We start from the raw sequence: 21,560 nt of genomic DNA, 5'->3' as shown, positions 1-21,560 counted from the left end.
TTTAGTTGTTTATGTTAATCACAGTGAAAAATATTTTGAGCTTCCCGCAGTAAATATAAACATTCAAATGAACGCCTTTACACACAAGGACTTATGGAAAAAAAATCTCTAAGTGACTAGTGATCAAGTAAAGCTTGGGGGTTTCCTGTTTTGACATGTTAGATTTTCTTGCTTAGTAGTTTTGCAACAAAACAAAGACACTTCAGTCCTCCAGACTGACTTTGATTTAATGGATTTGTTAATTTTCAGACAATAAGATATTTGTGAACTTACAGTATATTGGTTGATTGAATGTTAAAGGCAAAGCAAAACATTTTTCAAACAAACAAATACACTATACACGGCACAGTCAAAGCAAATGGAACATAGCTTGTCTTCAAACAAAGTACAGTCTCTATATATTTGACCTAATTTCTAATTCTGTGAAATAATAAATAGCAAAAAAACACTTGAGAACACTTGTGATTGGTTGATACAACTCTCACTCTTCCGACTCAATTTTCCATTGATGTGAACCAATCAGATGAGATCTGATGCATCACCAGTCAGTTATTCAGACTTATTCACTGAGATGGAGACATCAAGAGTCGATGTTACCGTGCTTATATGTAAGACATATTATAATTCTTCAACTATCATTATTCATTTGAATATTTTAAGGAAGCTTTTATCTTAACATTAAGTAATTGCATGTGAATGTGATAAGGCTATTTCTAAGTAGAGCTTATTTATTTATTTGTTCGGTTATTAGATGGTTTACTGTTCAATCCAAAAGTCTATGGATCAGAGATCGAGGTGAAGGTCAGACCAGGAGACAACATCACTCTCTACTGTGACCTTCCTTTAACTCGTGGTTCCAGCATTACATGGATTAGAAACTGCTCTCATGAAAATCAACCCTCTCTCTTTATAGATCATAAGAGAATGTATAAAAACATCTTACCACGTTTCAGCATTCTTCGAAACTCCAACATTAATTCTTTGGACCTACATATTACTAACATTAAAGTCTCTGATCTGGGACTGTACTACTGTGCTGAATACGAAAGAAAAATGAGTGAAGACGAAAATGGCATTCCATACACATCTGAGGTGTACTATTATGGAAACCGAACAACACGTGTCTCACTCGCTGGTATGAAAAAATGTTGTCACTTGTTACTATAACTTTCTTTGTCATGTAAACTGCCTTTCTCTGAATCTAAGTAATCAAGTTATTTAAAAATTATTTCTCAGTAACATTTAATGCTGTTTTTTGAGCCAGTATCTTCCTGTTCTGGACCCTCCAGTACTGTCTCACCTCCTCCTGAATCAAACTGTTTTCTCTGCTGGACGCTGCTCTTCAGTGTTTGTCCTGTGTGTGTTCTCCTCTCCTCCATCTTTGTGTACTGCCTCTGTCAGAAGAAAACTACAGGTACATCATACCAGTTTTTTCTGTACTTGTTACGTTTGAAGCGTAAACACCTTTGTGAATTAATAGTAGTTGAATCAGCACACAGAATTTATTAACCATGCAATTTATGTGTACAATCTAAAATGCATGTTCTTATTTTAACAAATTTCAGGTGGGAGGACTGATCACAAAGGAAAAAAAGGAAGTAGAAATACTCCTGAGGTATAAAAACACACTTGCTGGGTTGAGTACATTGAATATTACAAGTGCGAGTTTTCATTCGTTTTATTCATAACTGTAATATCTTAATTTATAGCCAGAATATTTCATAATATATTATAATTGATACAGAATTAGTATAATGTATTTTTCAGGGTGATGATGTGTGTTATGCTTCCTTGGACGTAACAACCAGAAGACAAAAGCGACTCAAGAAGACGCAACCGCAGAGTTCTGACTTTAGTATTTATGCTCCGGTCAGAACAGACACAGTACAAAACTTCTGATGGTTAAAAAAAAGAACACAGGTGCTGTTTTCATTCAAAACTTTTCGCTGAATGCTGGAATACACTACAAGACATTTGCTCAGATTTTGCCAAGACTTTCAGTTTGGACTTGTTTCGGAAACTCTACGCTAGTCTGCAGTTTTTTTCACATCGTATGTTATGCCCGGTTCTACTCTACAAACTTTCAAAAAGTGTACAAGTGTGTGATGTCTATCTTTATATAAATCTGTTGATTTAATGAGGCGTGTAGTGTATTCCAGCCTTTTGACAACTAATTCCATTACTAAGTTTGACAAATGCATTGAGACATTGTTATTTAAGCTTGTACATCTCAAGTATAGTCTCTTTTCTGGTTCGTAATGTATGTACAGAGGTGAGCTGACAGTATTTTTTCCTATATATTGCAGTCGTGTCTTTCATGCTCAGACTGTCAGACTTTTGTTTCAGTGGGCCGTGGCATCTGATCCTCGTTCACTGTGTGTTGGTGGATATATGTTTAATTCTGTGATTAAACAGAATACAATATAAAACCAGAATAAGATTTGTCCCATTTTTATGATGTTGTTTTAAATAAATTACTCGCTTTTGTAGAAGCAAATAATGTACAGAGGTGATGATGTGAACAACAGGATGTTTAAGTGGGTTACCTGGGTGCAGTGGTTTAAAGTATATATATTTATCTTGGATTAAAGGACATGAACTTTCATCTGACTACTTTTTCGCTAAGTTTCATTTGAATTACAGAACATATTGAGAGATGTAAGCATCCTGCAACATGCTGTACGTCAATTTTCCTAATTAACTAAAACGAGAGAAGCAGCTTCTGAGGCAACATTCATATGTCCAAAAGTGCATTCAAAATATATTAATTATTTTTGCTTTTGATTACTTTCTTATATTTCGGATTTGCGAATGTAAGATCAACTATAAATTATAAATACGATTTTAAGTATAAATAGTAATTGTCAGAAATATATGCATAATTTCACCAGCCGTGTTTCTTTCTTCCTTCTAAGTATAGATGATCCTAACCACAAATGTTTCCACTCAAGTTGGATGTATGTGAGACAGAAATAGACAGGGCATTCTGTGTGAAAGTTGTAAATGCTCATGTCATGTGGTCCGTTTTTGGTGGAGTTGATTCGCTTGCATGCTGTGTCTGCACCTTTACACTTTCTGATGTTTGAGAAAGCGCAACATCTTTACAACTATGGAGAAATAGGTGTTGGTTATTGGACAAAACGTTGCGGTTAGAGCTTAAGGAAGAACACTGCAAGTTTTATCCTTGTCAAGGAACATTTCTTCAGTTAACTTCAACTCACTGAATAAAATAGATGCATCTGCAAAGCACCTCACTTTAAGTGATTAATCTTTGTGTACTGTACCATATTGCTTCTAAAATTATGTTTTACAGCATTTACAACACAATGAGTCAACCTGAATATATTTATGCCACCTGTCAAGTCTATATGTTGTACTTTCAGGACTGGATAATCTATGACCAATTCAAGACTCTGTTCCTGGCCTACAAGACCACCACTGGTTTGGCACCCCCTTATCTTCATTCACTTATGCAGACTTATGTACTCGCCAGATCCTTACGCTCTACAAATGAATGACGTCTTGTGATGCCATCCCAAAAAGGTAAAAAAATGCTCTGACGAACCTTCTCTGGATTGATTCCACATTTGCTACAAGATCAGCAGATTCTGTGTCCATCTTTAAGAATCGACTGAAAACACATCTCTTCTGTCAGCATATGTTTTCTACAATATAAAAAAAGCATGCTTATTTAAGCTTAGATAAACTAAACTTAGCTCGGTACACTGTAGTAGGCTTTATGAGACATGTTTTATTGTACTTATTATTTTTGTTGTCCTAATATTTGACCCAATTGCTTCCATTGTTTACCCAGCTTGTAAGTCACTTTGGATAAAAGCGTCTGCTAAACGACTAAATGTAAATGACGATATGCCCTGGCTTGTGACTCTTGAAAGTGAGAGCCTTTTGTTCTTATATTGGGATTGTCTAAATAATCGTGTGAGTCTGATTTACTTAAAGTCACCAAGAAACGGAAGTTCCAATTGACTTCTTTTATGTATCGGGATGTATAACCACGTGAAACGCTTTCTGAAATTTGAAACAATGTAGGGCGGGACTTTATTTTGCCTTTCCCTTTTTGATTGTTTTGTTGTAAGTTGGGCCTGGAGAGGAGGGCTGAAAATGACTGGTCATTGGACAGTCAGTATAGCCCTTTGTTTTTTTTTGTTTTTTGACGTCATGTCGTGAAGAGTTTTTGTTGAGAGAGGGAGAGGAGCGTAATGTTTTTGATTAAAGATAATAATGTACAAATTAATTTTGAAAAAATAAGTGTGTGCACGGATACATCATTTTTAATAATCACTGCAACACTGTGTAGAACACTTAGAATTTTCCTGTTTGATATCATGGTGAGTTTAAGTAGCATATGATGTAGTTTAGTTGACTCTGTTGTACATACTAGTGAATTTTTAATTTAAGGCAAGTCAGCCTTGTGGAACTTTTTGTGAGTGCAAAATGTGTTAGGGAAAAATATGCACTGAGAACTTGATGAGTAAATAATGAATTACTTTGTCATTTCGCCTATTTATGTTAGGATAATTAAATTAAGTTGTAAACAAATGTATATGTAGTGGAGTTGGCGGGGTGAGACCGTGATTCGAGGCCGGTGAGTGTAATGTTAATGAGCGGCAGCTGTGCGTGCACCAGTCTCGTATCACGTAAGAGATCGGGAGCATAAGAGAACGAGCGACCGGACCGTCGACGAGAGAGGACCGAGCCCGAACATGTTTTGCGTTTATATGTATGTATGTATGTTATTTTGTAATTTTTTGTGTTTGTGTTATAGTTCATTTTATCAGTGGCAGTCGGCCGTGAGGGGCTGCTGGCTGTCTTTGTAGTTTGTTATTTTGATTAAAAAATGTCTGCCAGTTCCCGCCTCCTTCCTTCCTTCCTTTTATTGAATATTCTACAGTATAATTTTTTTAATTATTACTTTTCCCGTGGCTCTTGAGGTCCTCCATATCGGTGGTGTATCAGGCCAACTTACAATGATCCAATCAATTTGGGGAGGGCGAAAGCAAGTCCGGCCCTAATTTACAGTAGATGGATCCTTGAGAAATATTAATGTGAGATGTATAAGATTGGAAAGTTATGCTCATCCCTATGCTAAATGTGACCTTTTTAGGTGCTCCTATGACAAACCTGTGATGTGTAAAGCCTACGTCATTGCCTACACCACATCTTAAGGACCTGTAAAGTTTTTCTACTTTTAATGTTTTTACAATATACATTATTCTGCATTTTCATATGAAATGAATGAAGATAAAAGTTAAGTTATATTCTATTATTACAAAGAAGCAAAAGGGTATTTTGTTATTTTTTAAGTTCAATCTTTGGCAAGTTTATACAATGTCTATGTACAAAGCACTGTAGCATATATTGATGAGCACTTGCTCTCTTATTTTCAATTACCCAAATATTTTCAATTCCTCTTTTAACAACTAAAAGCATGAAGGCTTGGCACACCAAGAGAGTTTTAGCGCCCCCTGTTGAGAAACTTGTGTAGAGATCAGTATACATTTAGCACATTGGACAGCTCCTAATGCAAAATACAATATATTTGTAGTGTATATATGTAATTTTACAATGCAGACATATATTCTACATATAAATATATGTGTCGGTAATTGAAAGGGGTAGGCATAAATACAGGAAAGGGATCTTGTCAAATCTATAGCAGTCATTGCGTCTGTGTGCTTAAAGTGGTGTTATTAAAGTTATATTACATAACTAAAAGCAAAAAAAAATTGCCATGAGTGCAATAAGACAATGAAATGTAATTTCATGTAAATCTAGCAACAGCGGTGGCATATTGTGTCTCCTGAAGTTGGCCTGTTCACTGTATTTCTAATCTGCCTTCCTGTGGACTAAAATGGAACAATCACAAAAAACCCCTGACCTCACAGCTACACCCCTCCTACATATAAGAGCCCAAGTTTGTCTCAGACGGGACAGACGGGGTTAACTTGTATGATTGTATGTAGGTGTAGGGAGATTTTAGAAGAAAAAATAACCTGCTGAAAGCGAAAGTGAATGTGCTAATGTAATTGTCATGAAAAAAGTTGAATGTCTTCTAGCTGTAGTAGTTTGTTTTGTACAATATAAAATACAGGATGTTAGATAGGTTCTATATTAAATATAAAAATATTCCAAACATAATAAATAGTCAATTAAATTACATGAAATTAATGCTCTAATAGAAAATGTGTGTTTTAGACAAATACACTAATTCTTTTTTTAAAAACATAACAATTTTAGGGTGCCCATGGCAAATCTAGACTCAACCCAACACTCAAGGCTAATGGAAACATTTTTCAGTGATCAAGACATATGAGAATCTGTTGACGTGAGTGCGTGCTAAGATTTTGTAGCCTTTCAGCTTTGTAGTTTGATGCACTATAACAAAACAAAGTAGTTCATGAATCATGATTCTAAAGATGAACTGTGATTTAATGGATCAGTTTCTTTTCGAAGTGTAAGATCCTCATGATGTTAGATGGCTGATGCATGTGAAAGAAAAAGTTTACAAGTAAACATTTATCTACATCTGGAAATCAAATCGGAGTTATAACCATAGTAGCCCTAACGAAAAGTTTTCCTCTCGGCATGTGTGTCTGTTAAAAGGTATAGCTAAGACTGAGCAGGATGTCCAATTTTGTAAAACCAAAAAAGTCACAAAACAACCACACCAACACTTTTGATTGGTTGACTCTCACTCTTCATGTCCAGATCAAACTTTCATTGGTGTGAACCAATCAGATGAAAACAGTTTATATGTAAGACAAAAAATCTTCATAATTTTTTTATATTTTATTAGCTATTGTTTTAATATAACTGTGGTTATGTTTGCTTATGGGTCAACTTCCAAGCAGTATATTGTTCTCTGCAGCCGTAGATGTTTTACTGTTCAGTCAGAGAAGAATCTATGAAACTGAAATCGAGCTGAAGATCAGACCTGTGACCGTCCTGTAGAACTACATATGATCTTGTTCAGTTTTTTTACGATGTTTCCATTTTAAAAACGCACACTCTCTTTTTTGTTGATTTGACCCGTTTTTTTTTCTCCAGTTCATTTTATGTAAAAACAAACATTAAGTTTTTTTTATGAAATTTGGGAGAAATGTTGCCAGAAGTTCATAAAAAATGAACACAAATGATCATTTTACACAAACAAATTCTAATCTGGATTTTTTTTTTTTTAATGATCTCTAAATTTTTTTGGCCGCTATATAGCCTACTGTGTGTGATAAATGCCCGCCCAGGATATCTGCTAGCCTACCCTTTTTCACCTGGCAGGAACCGGGCCTGGATCAAAGTGGCCAGAATGAAAGAGCTGTGGGTTTCCTGTTTTGTTACAGTTAGATTTTGTATTAAGAGTACTCCTCTAGACTCAGAAATATATGTTTAACAGACGATGACCTATTTTAACGATCTATAGTAAGCGGTGGTCTTTGCTAATAAAATTACAAAAAAGTAACAAAATAACCATGTTCAAAATATAACGAAGTTTGAACATGTTGGTCATTGACCTGCTTTCTTCTTGTCTATTGAAGATAAAAATGCAGAAATGAGACACGAGTCTGTAGTTTATTTACATTTATGCAGTTAGCAGACACTTTAAGCAAAAGCAAATGATTCAAGCTATAGTGTGTGTGGACCTTGGATCAAACCCCATGATCTATTGTGCAAGCAATATTCTACCAACTGAGCTAGAGGAACACATTTAGCTCTAAGTTACAATAGAGACAGGAAGAGACATGTTGAAACCACAACTTTGTGTTTGCACTTGCAAGTGTTAGCTAGTACTTACTATAGAGTCCATAGATGGACTGGAACAGTTTGTGGTTAGAAGCAGAGGGTTTGCAACCACTTTTTCAGCCACAGTGCAATACACGTCTCATACACATTCTTGTACAAGCATGTGCACATCTGAATATACCCTATAGTAAACCTGCCTCTGAAAACCAAGCTAGATTTTTTCGTCATCTTCTGTTTCTACATAATGTAAAGAACATTCTGTAAAACCACAACAATGATATATTTAATACTAACTGATTAAGGCCATCAAAGACTAAAATCAAAGTAAAATTAATAGTTGAAATCTAATTTTGGAGGTCATGATATCAGAATTAAATGTAAGACTTAAGCCTGAATTTCACTAACCTGGTCACTTTTAGTTGTCAAAGGCTTAACAAACGCTGCACAGTGGACAGAAACAAAACACCAAACTGTAATTGACACCTCATACACATTCCTCTCCTTGATAACCTTAAGCAGACTAATGTTTTTTTATTTGGCTACACTGACGTGTGAAATCCTAATCAGTTCACAGCTAAAATTAAATAGAAATACACTTGGTAGGATGATCAGTAGAAATTCAGCACATTGGAGAGCTCCCAGTGCTATACAGTTAATACTACAGTATTTTTGCTAATATTGTTGTCTGTTTTGTGAATTTCTGAACTGCCCTTAAATCAAAAACCCAACAAATCAGTCCTGCTATACAATTGTACATCGTTACAAGCTACCGCATGTTTACAGTCAGTGAAGTTTATTTTTAGTAATGTTAGGTTTATGAAGAATGCACATATTGATGAATAAGTAGTACTATAAATAGTAGTTTCAGCATTGGCCACAGGGGAGCCAATGATTTTATGAGACCCGAAATCTGTGCCCGTATGTATAAAAAGCACTAAGACGGTAAGACTTAAGCATAGACTTACGTCTCAAATATTCTGAAAACCAGGACCTGTCTATAGGAGACATTTATTAAAAAGCTAATTTTTCAGTCCAAAAAGTCCAAAATTAATATGTGCTGATCAAACTGTTTAAGTGTTGTAAACTAAAGACTACAATGGTGTCAAGATAAAAAATTGTCGCTTCCAACCTATTAATTTGACAGTACTAAGCCTGCAAGGATTAAGTCACAGCAAAAGGCACCATCATGCATGATTGATTGAAGACATTATATATTAAAAATAAATGTTTTGTTTGTTTATGTTAATCGCAGTAAAAAATATGTTGAGCCTCCCCAGGAAAATACATACAAAGAAAAAAATTCTCAGTGACCAGCTTGTGGGTTTCTTGTTTTGACATGTTAGATTTTGTTGCTTTCAAAACAAAAAAACTCATGAATGATAGTCCTATAGATTAACTCCATATTTGATAGATCTTACAGTATATTGGCTGATTGCATTTTACAGACAAAGCACACATATTTCAAATAAACATAAATACACTATCCACATGTTAGAGTCAGACATACAGTAAAATAAAATGGAACAAAATGTATCAATCATACTCAAAGGTTTTTGTCTTTAAACGATGTACACTCTCTGTGTATGTGTCTGTTGGTCACAGTGTATAAGACTTAAAATCTAATTCTGTGAACCAATAAAAAAGCACAAAAAACTTGAGAACACTTGTGATTGGTTGATACATCTCTCACTCTTCCGACTAAATTTTCCGTTGATGTGAACCAATCAGATGAGATCTGATGCATTTCCAGTCAGTTATTCAGACTTACTCGCTGAGATGGAGACATCAAGAGTAACTTTTACCGCTCTTATATGTAAGCTTATATTTATTATTATATAAAAACTGGTATTTATTTTTATATTTTAAGCAACGTTTTACTACAAATTAATTTGTAATTAGTTGTGTGTAGTAAGGCCTCTTCTAAATATTGCTTACTTATTTGCTTTTTTGCCTATTTCTGTTTCAGATGGTTTACTGTTCAATCAAAAAATCAATGGAGCAGATATCGAGCTGAAGGTCAGACCAGGAGACAACATCACTCTCTACTGTGACCGTCCTTTAACTCGTGGTTCCAGGATTGTATGGATTAGAAACTGCTCTCATGAAAATCAACCCTCTCTCATTATAGATCATAAGACAATGTATAATAACATCTTACCACGTTTCAGCTTTCTTCAAAACTCCAACATTAATTCTATAGACCTACATATAACTAACATTAAAGTCTCTGATCTGGGACTGTACTACTGTGCTGAATACGAAAGAAAATTAAATGAAGATAAAAATGGCACTCCCTACACATCTGAGGTGTACTATTATGGAAACCGAACAACACGTCTCTCTCTCGCTGGTAAGAAAAAATGTTGTCACTTGTTATTATAACATTTTGTGTCGTTTTTACCTGTAATACTCATGTAAACTGCCTTTCTCTGAATATAACTAATCAAATTATTCAAAATGAATTTCTCAGTAACATTTAATGCTGTTTTTTGAGGCAGTAACTTCCTGTTCTGGACCCTCAAGCACTGTCTCTCCTCCTCCTGAATCAAAGTGTTTGCTCTGCTGGACACTGCTCTTCAGTGTTTGTCCTGTGTGTGTTCTCTTCTCCTCCATCTGTGTATACTGCCTCTGTCAGAAGAAAACTACAGGTACATCATCCAATGTCTTGATCTTTACATGTTACCTTTTACCTTAAAATGTACAACAAATGCATTTGTCAATCAGCAGTATTTGAATCAGTGCACAGAATTTACTAGTCATTAATCTATATAAATGCATATAAGAAAGTGATGTTCTTCTTTGTTTTTTCAAATTTCAGGTGATGGAACTGATCACAAAGAAAACAAAAGAAGTAGAACTATTCCTGAGGTACGAACATCACAAACACACTCTCATGGCTGAGGACTACAGTGAAGATTACAGGCATATGTTTTTAAACCTTATTCATAACTGTAAAGGCATAATTTATACAAAAACATATTTCACTTTTTATTGTTGATAAAGAATCAGAATAATGTTAATTTCAGGGTGATGATTTGGTGTGTTATGCTTCCTTGGACGTGACAAGCAGAAGACAAAAGCGACTCATGAAGAAGCAACTCCAGAGTTCTGACTTTAGTACTTATGCTCCGGTCAGAACAGACACAGTACAAAACTTCTGATGGTTGAAAAGAACGCAGGTAGCATTTTCATTAAAACCTTCTGACTGAAACAACTAATTTCATATCAATATTTAAAAAGCGCAGAATGTGAGACTTGTAAGCTTGTACACCTCACAAAGTCTCTTGCCTGGTTCTTGATGTATGTTCAGAGGTGATCTGACAGTATTCTTTTCCAATATATTGCAGTTGTGTCTTTCATAATTATTAATTCAGACAGTTGTTGAGGTGGGCCGTGGGCCTCTTTCACTATGTGTTGGTGGATTTTTCTTTAATTCTGTGATTAAAAAGAGATAAAAAATAAGACCAGAATACGATTTTTCCCCTTTTAAATAAAGTACTAGCTTTTGTAGAAGCAAATGTACAGAGGTGATGATGTGAACAACAGGATGTTAATGTGGTTTACCTGGGTTTAGTGTTTTAAAGTATATATTTCTCGCAGAAAAAAGAAAATGAACTTTAAACCAACTATTTTTCCGATAGGCACCTTTTGAATTACAGAACACATTGAGAGATGTAAGCATCCTGCTACGTAGGTCAATTTGCCTAATAAACTAAAACGAGAGAAGCAACTTCTGAGGCAACATTTTTATGTTAAGAAGTGCATTCAAAATATATGAATTGTCTTACTTTCTTATATTTCGGATTTGCGAATGTTAGATCAACTTTCAATTATAAAAAATATTAAGTTATTATATTATAAAAGTCATAAAATTATTACCCAAAGTCATTTTACTTTTAATTCTCTTATGCAGGTTAAAGATTTCACAGAGAAACTTCGGAGATCTTTGAATGTGTTTCTTTTGCATAATTTCACCGGCCGTGTGTCTTGGCAAAGTTTTTTTTAATTCTCAATCTAGATGATCTGAACCACAAATGTTTCCACTCAAGTTCAATGCATATGAGACAGAAATAGACAGGACGTTGTGTGTGAAGGTGTAAATGCTTGCTTATATGGTCACTTTGTGGTGGAGTTGGTTTTTCGCTTGCATGCTGTGTATGCACCTTTACACTTTCTGATGTTTGAAAAAGCACAACATTATTAAATCTATGGAAAAATGGGTGTAGGTTATTGGACAAAACATTAATAGCCTAGCTGTCACAGTGCAACATTGAGACAGACACTGTGACCAAACACACAGATAGTACTTTTTATTTTATAATTTTTAGGCATTTGGCAGACGCTTTTATCCAAAGCGACTTACATTGCTTTATCCTATACATTTTACATAGGTATTTGCAATCCCCTGGAATCGAACCCACAACCTTGCAATGCTCTTACCACTGAGCTACAGCTCAGTACACCCATATACAAACACTTACTTGTCTTTATGCACCTTCCCATAGCCGGCTTGAAAAGGTATACGCAGGCTTGTGTTGTGTTAAGTGTATGGTGAATATATGTTGATGTGAATGTTTATTGTTTTGCTTCATGTTGTTATGTACCTGTGGGAGGTGCTTGCTGTATGTGTCTACCATGTCAGTGCGAACCAATTCAAACCACTTTGCATAGCATCAACAGTTTCCGTTTTGCATAACCAAACCTGGGGTGTATTCCAGAAAGCAGGTTTAACTTACTGTCAGATGAACCCTGACCTCTCGGTTAATTAACCCAAACCTTGCTTATAAGAGTTAATTAAATCAACCTCCCGAAAGATACCCAGAGATGACGCGCGCTAAAAAAAAAACATGAAGACATTGTCAATGGATCACAGATTTCACAAGACACCATGGAAACGGCCGGGAAGCTTAATATTTTTGACTGTAAAGCAACGTTATAAATCAGAGTTTTTTTCACAGAAGACTTAAATCTGCATCAGTGTATTAAGTGCGAAATAAAAAATCATAAAATTAAATTATTTAAGTTATGTGTTTATAAAACTATAAACGCTACAAATTAATTACTTAATTAAGTGTATAAAAAATTTAAATATATGCAGTATTTTTATTCTATAATATTTAAAATATATACTTATCATGGCTGTACCGGTCGGTCGTGGTGAAGAAGGAGCTGAGCCGCAAGGCGAAGCTCTCGATTTACCGGTCAATCTACGTTCCTACTCTCACCTATGGTCATGAGCTGTGGGTCATGACCGAGAGGACAAGATCCCGGATACAGGCGGCCGAAATGAGCTTTCTCCGCAGGGTGGCTGGGCGATCCCTTAGAGATAGGGTGAGAAGCTCGGCCACTCGGGAGGAGCTCAGAGTAGAGCCGCTGCTCCTCCACATCGAGAGGGGCCAGCTGAGGTGGCTCGGGCATCTTTTCCGGATGCCCCCTTGATGCCTTCCCGGGAAGGTGTTCCGGGCATGTCCCACCGGGAGGAGACCCCGGGGAAGACCTAGGACACGCTGGAGGGACTATGTCTCCCAGCTGGCCTGGGAACGCCTCGGTGTCCCCCCGAAAGAACTGGAGGAAGTGTCCAGGGAGAGGGAAGTCTGGGCATCCCTGCTTAGACTGCTGCCCCCGCGACCCGGCCCCGGATAAGCGGAAGAAAATGGATGGATGGATGGATGGATCATGGCTATATTTGTTACATAAAGTGTACTTTGTTGAGATGTTTGTAACTGTTATTTTAAAGTGTCCATGGTATTTTATCAAAATTGTTTTATGTTTCATGTATTTAATCACATTGCTTATTTTGAAGGCAGTATAAAAGCTATTTTATGTTCCTTCTCTGTATGTTCCTTAAAAAATCCACCTTTATTTGGGTTTCTGAAAACTGACTTTGCCTTGTATCAGCTTTATTTGCAACAGTTGCTGATGTAGTCATATTACTGGAGATTCTTTTCATTCTAGAAACTACTACATTGTTCATAATTTTGGGGGAAAAAAACGTGTAATTCTTTTCAGTACCCTACACTATGAATGATAATTCATTTATAACAGAGGATGAAGCCCTACTGCCACAGAGGTAGAGGTTTAAAATGTCAGGCCCAGTCAAACATAATAATAATGTAGCCTTTATATATCCCTCTCAAACACACATACATTTAGTTTCTTTTTACTTTGTTTGCTAAAAGGCCATGGTTTTCCAAATGTTAAAAGATGTGAAAATGGCCTTTCCCGAAAGTCTAATTGTAATTTGGAGAAAGGCCTTTCAATGCTAAACTATAGGAGGAGGCTGAGGATAAGAAAGACATTTTTAAGTCAAATTTTATATGTACTTTTTATGTAAATGGATATAAATGTATAATAAGAATTTAAATATGCAAACAGTATGTCTAGGTGATCCCATTGGGGGTCACCTAATAAAGCCCTGGAAGCCTGCCAGCCTGGGAATCGATCTTGCAAGCTTTGCGTTTTAAATCTGGCTCTCTAACCATTAGGCAACAAATATCTTTGACCAAATGTCTCAATATTGGATGATAAGTGGACAAGAGTACTGATATGCAATGGAGCTAAAATACTTCACTATCAACATCAATTAACTGTTGGAAATTGTAAGGTATGTATATTTATCCAGTGATATTTGGAGATGTTTTAATAAACCTATTGAAAGTTTATACTGTATTTAATATAAATACTTAAAGTAATAAAATAACTGCTTACATTATTTTATTTAAAGATTATTTCATTTTAAAAGGTTAAATAATAAAGTTAATAAAACTATTAGTTGTGATTCCTGAATTGCGATGGGTGAGATTGGAAATGAAATTGTAATATTGCTGTAAATTTATAATAAATTATACGTAATCTGTGCTCCTTGAATTCACCGCTGTTCAATACACTACCTGGGCTTTTAATACAAGACTATCAGCCATCTTAGATGTGACATCTTTAGGGTCACAACATCCATCCAAAAATCAATTAGTTGTTGTTTATATGTGTATGTGTTGAATGGGGGGTTATATTTTGTATATGTTCTTATACATTTTTTTATTAACTTGCATTTTGTTTCATTATGTTAAATGTTATAATGAGAATGAGTTCCAGCCTTTTCTCACTGATGAAAGTGTTTCAGTTCCTAAATGTGCAACGATTGTGTCAAATAATGTTTTATTGACACACTTAGACATCAACAATCATACAAACATCAACATTGGTGACAATCATCAAACAAATTCAGATAAACAGATCAAATACAATGCATGCTGGGAATCATGAATGAGTTTTGTACTATGAAGTTACCCAGCATTTATTGCAGCATGAAGTTTTATTTTGTATATTGTCACCATTGTTGAGTTTCATACACTGATTATACATTTCTAAATAATTTATTAGTTACAAGGTTTGTTAGCATATGTAATTTGTCTCTGAGAATATGACACATATGACCACTGGTTTGGCACCACCTTATCTTCACTCGCTAATGCAGACATATGTACCCGCCAGATCCCTACGCTCTGCAAACAAACGGCATCTTGTGGTGCCATCCCATAAAGGTAAAAAATCTCTCTCGCGCACCTTCTCCTGATCTGTTCCACCTATGTGGAATGATCTGCCTGCTGCCTCAACATCTGCAGATTCTGTAGCCATCTTTAAGAAACGTCTGAAAACGCATCTCTTCCGTCAACTTCTGACTCATCTGTTCTGACTCTATTTTCTTCTCTACTCTACTCTACTCTACTCTACTTAAAAAAAAAATGTATGAATCAATGATTCTGTATACTGTGTTAGGCTATATGAGACCAGTCTTCTTTTTGATTGCACTTATGCTTTTGTTGTACTTATGCTGTCCTAATTGCTTCCATTACCTACCCCCCTTGTAAGTCGCTTTGGATAAAAGCGTCTGCTAAATGACTAAATGTAAATATGTCATGACACTAATCTGTAATATCAAAGCATGTCAGTGATTCATATTGATTAAATCACCAATTGAATTGGCAATTACCAGATTTCTTTGCGTCAGCATTTAAAGAAGCCTAAAGCAAATGTTCTAGTAGTAAAGAATAAGAGTCAAGAGCCCAACTAAAGCAAACACTGATCACAATAATGACTGAAGCTGATGGGATAAACTCCGACCAAAAGACCATGGTGATGTGTGTTCCTTGTTTATGACACTTTTTAGGTGTCTTATGATAAGCCCATGATGTGTAAAGCCAACATCATTACACACGTCAAGGACATGTCAAGTTTTTCTAGCATATCATTTTAGCATATTCTTATGAAATCAATAATGATAATATATAGTGGTTAAGTATCATTTTAATGTTTACAAAGAAGCCCAAAATATATTCAATTTCCAATGAGTTTTTTTGACGGATGGGGATTTCAGTCTTGGGCAAGTTTGTGTAAAAAGCAGGGTAGGATATACTAATGAGCCCTTGCTCAGTTGTTTTCAATTACCCAAAGTTTTTTGTTTGCCTAAACAAGACATCTAATTGTAAATTCTTATACTTTTAACCTAAAAGCATGTAGGCTTGGCAACCTAAGAGAGTTATAGCGCCCCCTGTTGAGAAACTTGTGTAGAGATTAGTATTCATTTAGCACATTGGACAGCTCCTAGTGCAAAAGAAGACATTTGTAGTGTATATCTGCATTTGTACCATGCAGACATATATTTTACATATATATGTATTCGTGTAAATTGGAAAGGGTTGGGAAAAATGCAGGAAAAGGTTCTTGTCAAATCTTTAGCAGTCATTTCGTCTGTGTTATAAAATGCTGATATAAATCATATATTAAATAACAAACTAAGCCAAATAATTTATATTTTGCAATTTTTATTTAAAAAAATGTTTTACATAGCACTTTTCACAGTGTGCATTGTTCCAAATCAGCTTTACAGTTGAACATCAGAAAATCAAAGAAAAAGTATAAACAGGGAGCATGGTGTTTATAGAGCAAGCAAGATCATTCTAATAAATAATATCTAATAAATGCAGTCTGCCAGTGAGAAAGCCAAGGAACCAAAACTCCAATGATAAATAAATGAAAAAAAAAACTCGGGAAATCAATCTCAGCCCAGAGGGACGGAGCTGGTGTAACCTCTAGTAACGATTGTACATATGACGTTCATCTGGTCGTGGCCTGGTGGGGGAGGAAGACAGAAAGAGACAAAGAAGTCTCGCTGCTGTTCATTTTTTGTTTAGCATATTATGCATTAAGTGAATGCTTGGCTGAAAGGATGTGTCTTTAATCTAGATTTAAATTGGGAGAGTGTGTCTGACCCTCCGAATAGTATCGGGAAGTGTCATGGTTCCACCTCTCCTTGTCAGGTATTTCTTGGTTTAGAGGTGGAATCATACAGAATCCTTTGTTACATGTGGGGAGAGATGTTTTTGACCTTGTGGCTTTCCATACTCTCCCGGAGTCTCGTCTGTGTTCCTGCCCTTCCGTCTCATTAGCTTCCCCTTAGTGTTTTATCTGTTTCACCTGGCCCCTATTAATTACCCTGTGTTTGTCTCCCTATTTATACCTATCATGTTTCATTGTCCTGTGCTGGTTCGTTGTATGTAGCTCTGCGTTATCATACCCTGCTCTGCAAATTTGGTCACAAATTTACATTTATGCATTCGGCAGATATTTTTATCCAAAGCAACTTACGTTGAATTGTAATTAATTCTGACTACGTGCAATCCCCTGGGATCGAACCCATGACCTTGGCATTGCTAGCACCATGCTCTAACCTGTTATGAATTAAGCACTGAAGAACCCAAGCGCAGGCAGCAGTACGGGGAACAACAAAGGTATTTTAATAAACAAACAAAAACCCACGATGGGGAATAAACAGGACACGATATCAAGATAACAAAAACCAAAAGACTTCCCACGAGGGGGCAAAAACTACACTCAAACAAGAAGCAATGTACACAATGAAAACAAGGTAGTCACAGGGTAATACTTAGCTAGTGGAACACGAAGCACAACACGAAACTCAGAGGAGTAAATACAACGAACCAGCACAGGACAAAGAAACAAGAGGAAGTTTTATAGGGAGACATACAGGATAATTAATAGGGGCCAGGTGACACAGATGAAACACTAAGGGAAAGCTAACGAGACAGAAAGGGCGGGAAAAGACGAGACTCGGGGAGAGAGTATGGAAGGCCAAAAGGCCGAAAACTTCTCTCCCCACATAAAACAGGGAATTCTGTTTTGGTTTCTGCCTCAAGACCAAGAATTAGCCCAACATGATAGGCAGAACCGTGACACTAACCACTGAGCTTTTGCAATAAGAGCAATAAGACAATAATATATGTTTTCATGTTAATTTAGCATCAACAACGATGGCAGTGTTCTTCTCCTAAAGTTTGCCCGTATTTCTAAACTGCCCTCCTGTGGACTAAGATGGAACTAAAACAAAAACCCCTGTCCTCACAATCACACCCCTGCTGCAGTAAGTCAAAGAAGGCAAGTTTATCTCAGAACTTTGGAGTATATTTATGTAGGCTTGTATGTAGGTGTAGGGAGAAAACCAGCTTTTGCAGAGTTTCAGTGAGATAAGTCTTTATGCACCTGATTGCTCTGTTTACAGAAACAGATAAATGAAACTCTAATTGAAGCTGAAGTGAATATGTTTATGAAAAAATGTCTTCTAGTTGTAGGTTATTTTGTGTGATTGAAATCTATGTTAGATATATTCTATGTTAAAAATAAACTTATTCCAAACATATTCCTAACCAAAACCAACCTACTATAAATTATTTTAATTATAATAAATAGTCAATAAAATCACATGAAATTAATGCTTGTATAGGAAAGATGTGTATTTTAAATGTACTAATTATTTTTTTAAAAACACATAAACAATTTTAAGTTCAACCCAACACCCAAGGCTAATGGAAACATTTGTTAGTGATCAGCTAAGAGATATGAGGTGAGAATCTGATGACGTGAACAAAACAGTAATTGTGTCTGAAAGTGGTCAGAATGAAAGGCTTGTAGATTTCGTTTTATTGCGTGTTAAGATTTTGTTGCCTTCCAGCTTTGTAGTTTGATACATTATGACATGAATGGATCAGTTTCTTTTCAAATTGTAAGACACTCATGATAGGTGTTAGTTTGCTAATGCATGTAAAACAAAACTATTTCAAGTAATCATACGTATCTATCAAATCAAAATAAAATAAAATCAGAGTTTTGGCAACCGTATCAGTCGTAAAGAAACATTTGTGTCTTTAAATAATGTTTCCTCTCTGCATGTGTGTCTGCTTGTTAAAAGGTATAGCTTAGACTGAGCAGCATGTCCAATTTTGTGAACCAATAAAAAGCATCAAACAGCCAAACCACACCAACACTTCTGATTGGTTGACTCTCACTCTTCATATCCAAATCAAACTTTCATTGGTGTGAACTAAACACATGAGAGCTGAAATCTGCATCATCAGAGTCATTAACACAGTTATTCACACTCGCTGAGATGGAGAGATCAAGTGTAAATCTCGCTCTTATATGTAAGGCAAAAATTCTTAATCAATTTTTTTACATTTTATTAAAGCTATTGTCTTGACAGAAATATAACTGTCTACTTTTTCTGCTTCTGCAGATGCTTTATTGTTCAGTCAGAAAATAATCTATGGGACAGAAATCGAGCTGAAGGTCAGACCAGGAGACAACATCACTCTCTACTGTGATCGTCCTTTAACTCGTGGTCTCATCATTGTATGGATTAGAAACTGCTCTCATGAACATCAACCCTCTCTCATTATAAATTATCAGAAAACTAACCAAGAAACATTTCGACGTTTCAGTCTTCCTAAAAACACCAAAATTAGTTCTTTTGATTTACATATTACTAACATTACAGTCTATGATCTGGGACTGTATTACTGTGCGGAATACGAGAAAAAGATAGAAAAAGATGAAAACGGAGTTACATACTCCGATGTGTACTATTATGGAAACCAAATAACACGTCTCTCTCTTGATGGTAAGCAAACACTTTTGTCTGTCATTTTTCATTATTTGAGTTATTAAAAAATAGTAATTATTAAAAATCTTAAATTGTTTTCAGTAACTGCCTGTTCTGGGCACTCCAGCACTGTCTCTCCTCCTCGTTTATCTGACCATTCTCTCTGCTGGACGCTGCTCTTCAGTGTTTGTCCTGTGTGTGTTCTCTTCTCCTCCATCTGTGTGTACTGCCTCTGTCAGAAGAAAACTACAGGTTCTTATTTATACTCATTTTTACTTCAGTGTGTGGATAAATAGCTTCTTTTCATACCAGGAGTGATTGCACACAGATTTTTGTTAGGAAACCTGAATTGTGCAAGTTTTATTGTCAGGATTGCGCTAACATTTTTATAACTTGTGGTTGTTTAAGGTTCTGAGAATAATGAAGAGGTACTCACAGTAAAAATTTTAAAGGTAGCCTTTCAACAACATTGCCAGAAATGTAAATATTTATATTGTGAAAGACAATTTTAAGAACTTTTGTCATTTCAGGTGGATCAAACAAAGAAACATCTGACTGAAATTAGTAAAAATGAAATGTTCAACATTTATTCTGAAGTCAACTATAGACTACTACCATCTGATCATCCCTAAAATGGGACTCTCCATTGGGTTGCTGTTTATCCAAACTCTGCTTTCAACGATAGTAAATCCTTACTATACTCCTTGCCAACTCAGTTATGAACATTCTCAAGGATACAGTAAACATATTTGGGTACAAAAACTAAAAACTAATCACACACAACTGTAAATCTCAAAGAGATAACTGAAGTTATTAATGTCATGGTTCTGCCACTTCTTGTCAGGTTTTTAGATAGTATCCCGTGTTTTGTGTGGAGAGAACCCCGTGTGTTTGACCCTGCGAATCCTACTTACCTTGTTCCTGTTCTTCTATTTGTGGGGAAGTTTAGTCCAGTTCAGTTAGTAGTTTAAAGTGTAATGTTAGTTTGTCCAATCTAGTGTTTTGGTTCCTTTCTAGTCTATGATCTTTTATTTTGGCTGTCAGTGTTATTTTTTCACCACAGGGGATTTGCTTTGTGTTTGTCAATAAATTACTCTTTTCCGTAAATGCTGCCTGTGCCTGGGTTCTGTCCTTCTGAAGTCCTGACAATTTAATTTTTTAATTGGTTTTAAAAATGTTCAGTAAGTTTGATTTATAGTATTTCCATAAAACTTTATTTGTATTCCGTTCATTTGAGGTTATCCAAACCTATTTTCACCTTTTTTTTAATTAGAATTAATATTTGATGTGATGACAAAACTGATTGGGTAACTCTCTGAAGACGGGTGATATGTCCTTTATGTTTATTCTGTCACTATAGGGTTTTTAAGGACAATAACACGTTAAGGACCTGTATAAATTCAGCATGGTGTTCACAATACTGTGTCTTCTAAACACCTAACCATAGCTGAATAGCAACTAAGCTTTGTTTTCATTATTTAATGTAATAATAATTGTGAAGAAATTAAGTATTACAATGTGTGTGTGGACAAACATTGTTTATTTTCTACCCGCTGAAAATGCGTATGAAAAAATAAAATGCAAAACAATGCCCCTCATTAAATGTGTTCTAACCAACATACAAAACCACATATGATCTCATGGAAGCATGTGTTTGATGATCAGCAATAAAAAATTAAGTGTGAGTTCAGAGCAGATAAGTTGCAGCGTAGATGCAAAGTGATCAAAGTGGCCAGAATGAAAGTGCTGTGGGTTTCCTGTTTTTGTTATGCTTTGATACAAGTAAACAGTTAAACAGATGGCTGTTACTAATAAAAATGTTTTTTTTATAACATGTGCAAAAGTAAAG

The 21,560-nt window shown here is 35.5% G+C and overlaps 1 protein-coding gene and 1 long non-coding RNA gene across 2 annotated transcripts; both read left to right on the top strand.

Moving 5' to 3' along the window:
• Positions 1-9,530: 9,530 nt before the first annotated feature.
• On the top strand, positions 9,531-10,357 carry LOC130413196 (uncharacterized). Its single transcript, XR_008905462.1, has 3 exons — positions 9,531-9,571; positions 9,725-10,108; positions 10,257-10,357. It is a non-coding gene; the product is annotated as an uncharacterized LOC130413196 (long non-coding RNA).
• An 8,837-nt stretch (positions 10,358-19,194) lies between these two features.
• LOC130412227 (uncharacterized) lies at positions 19,195-20,762 on the top strand. Its single transcript, XM_056737439.1, has 3 exons — positions 19,195-19,253; positions 19,346-19,729; positions 19,814-20,762. Exons 1-3 carry the CDS (start codon positions 19,220-19,222, stop codon positions 20,005-20,007), a joined length of 612 nt encoding a protein of 203 aa, XP_056593417.1. The 5' UTR covers positions 19,195-19,219; the 3' UTR covers positions 20,008-20,762.
• Positions 20,763-21,560: the final 798 nt, after the last annotated feature.

Source organism: Triplophysa dalaica, chromosome 2 (genome assembly GCF_015846415.1).
Source record: "Triplophysa dalaica isolate WHDGS20190420 chromosome 2, ASM1584641v1, whole genome shotgun sequence".
Taxonomy (NCBI): domain Eukaryota; kingdom Metazoa; phylum Chordata; class Actinopteri; order Cypriniformes; family Nemacheilidae; genus Triplophysa; species Triplophysa dalaica.
Note: the sequence above shows the minus strand (reverse complement) of the source record. Positions and strands in the feature narration are given on the sequence as shown.

Bases quoted from the DNA above. Each gene is read 5' to 3' on its own strand.
- LOC130412227 (XM_056737439.1), top strand. From the start codon at position 19,220: ATGGAGAGATCAAGTGTAAATCTCGCTCTTATAT. The intron at 19,254-19,345 runs GTAAGGCAAAAA...CTGCTTCTGCAG, and splicing joins TGTAAATCTCGCTCTTATAT to ATGCTTTATTGTTCAGTCAG. The intron at 19,730-19,813 runs GTAAGCAAACAC...AATTGTTTTCAG, and splicing joins AACACGTCTCTCTCTTGATG to TAACTGCCTGTTCTGGGCAC.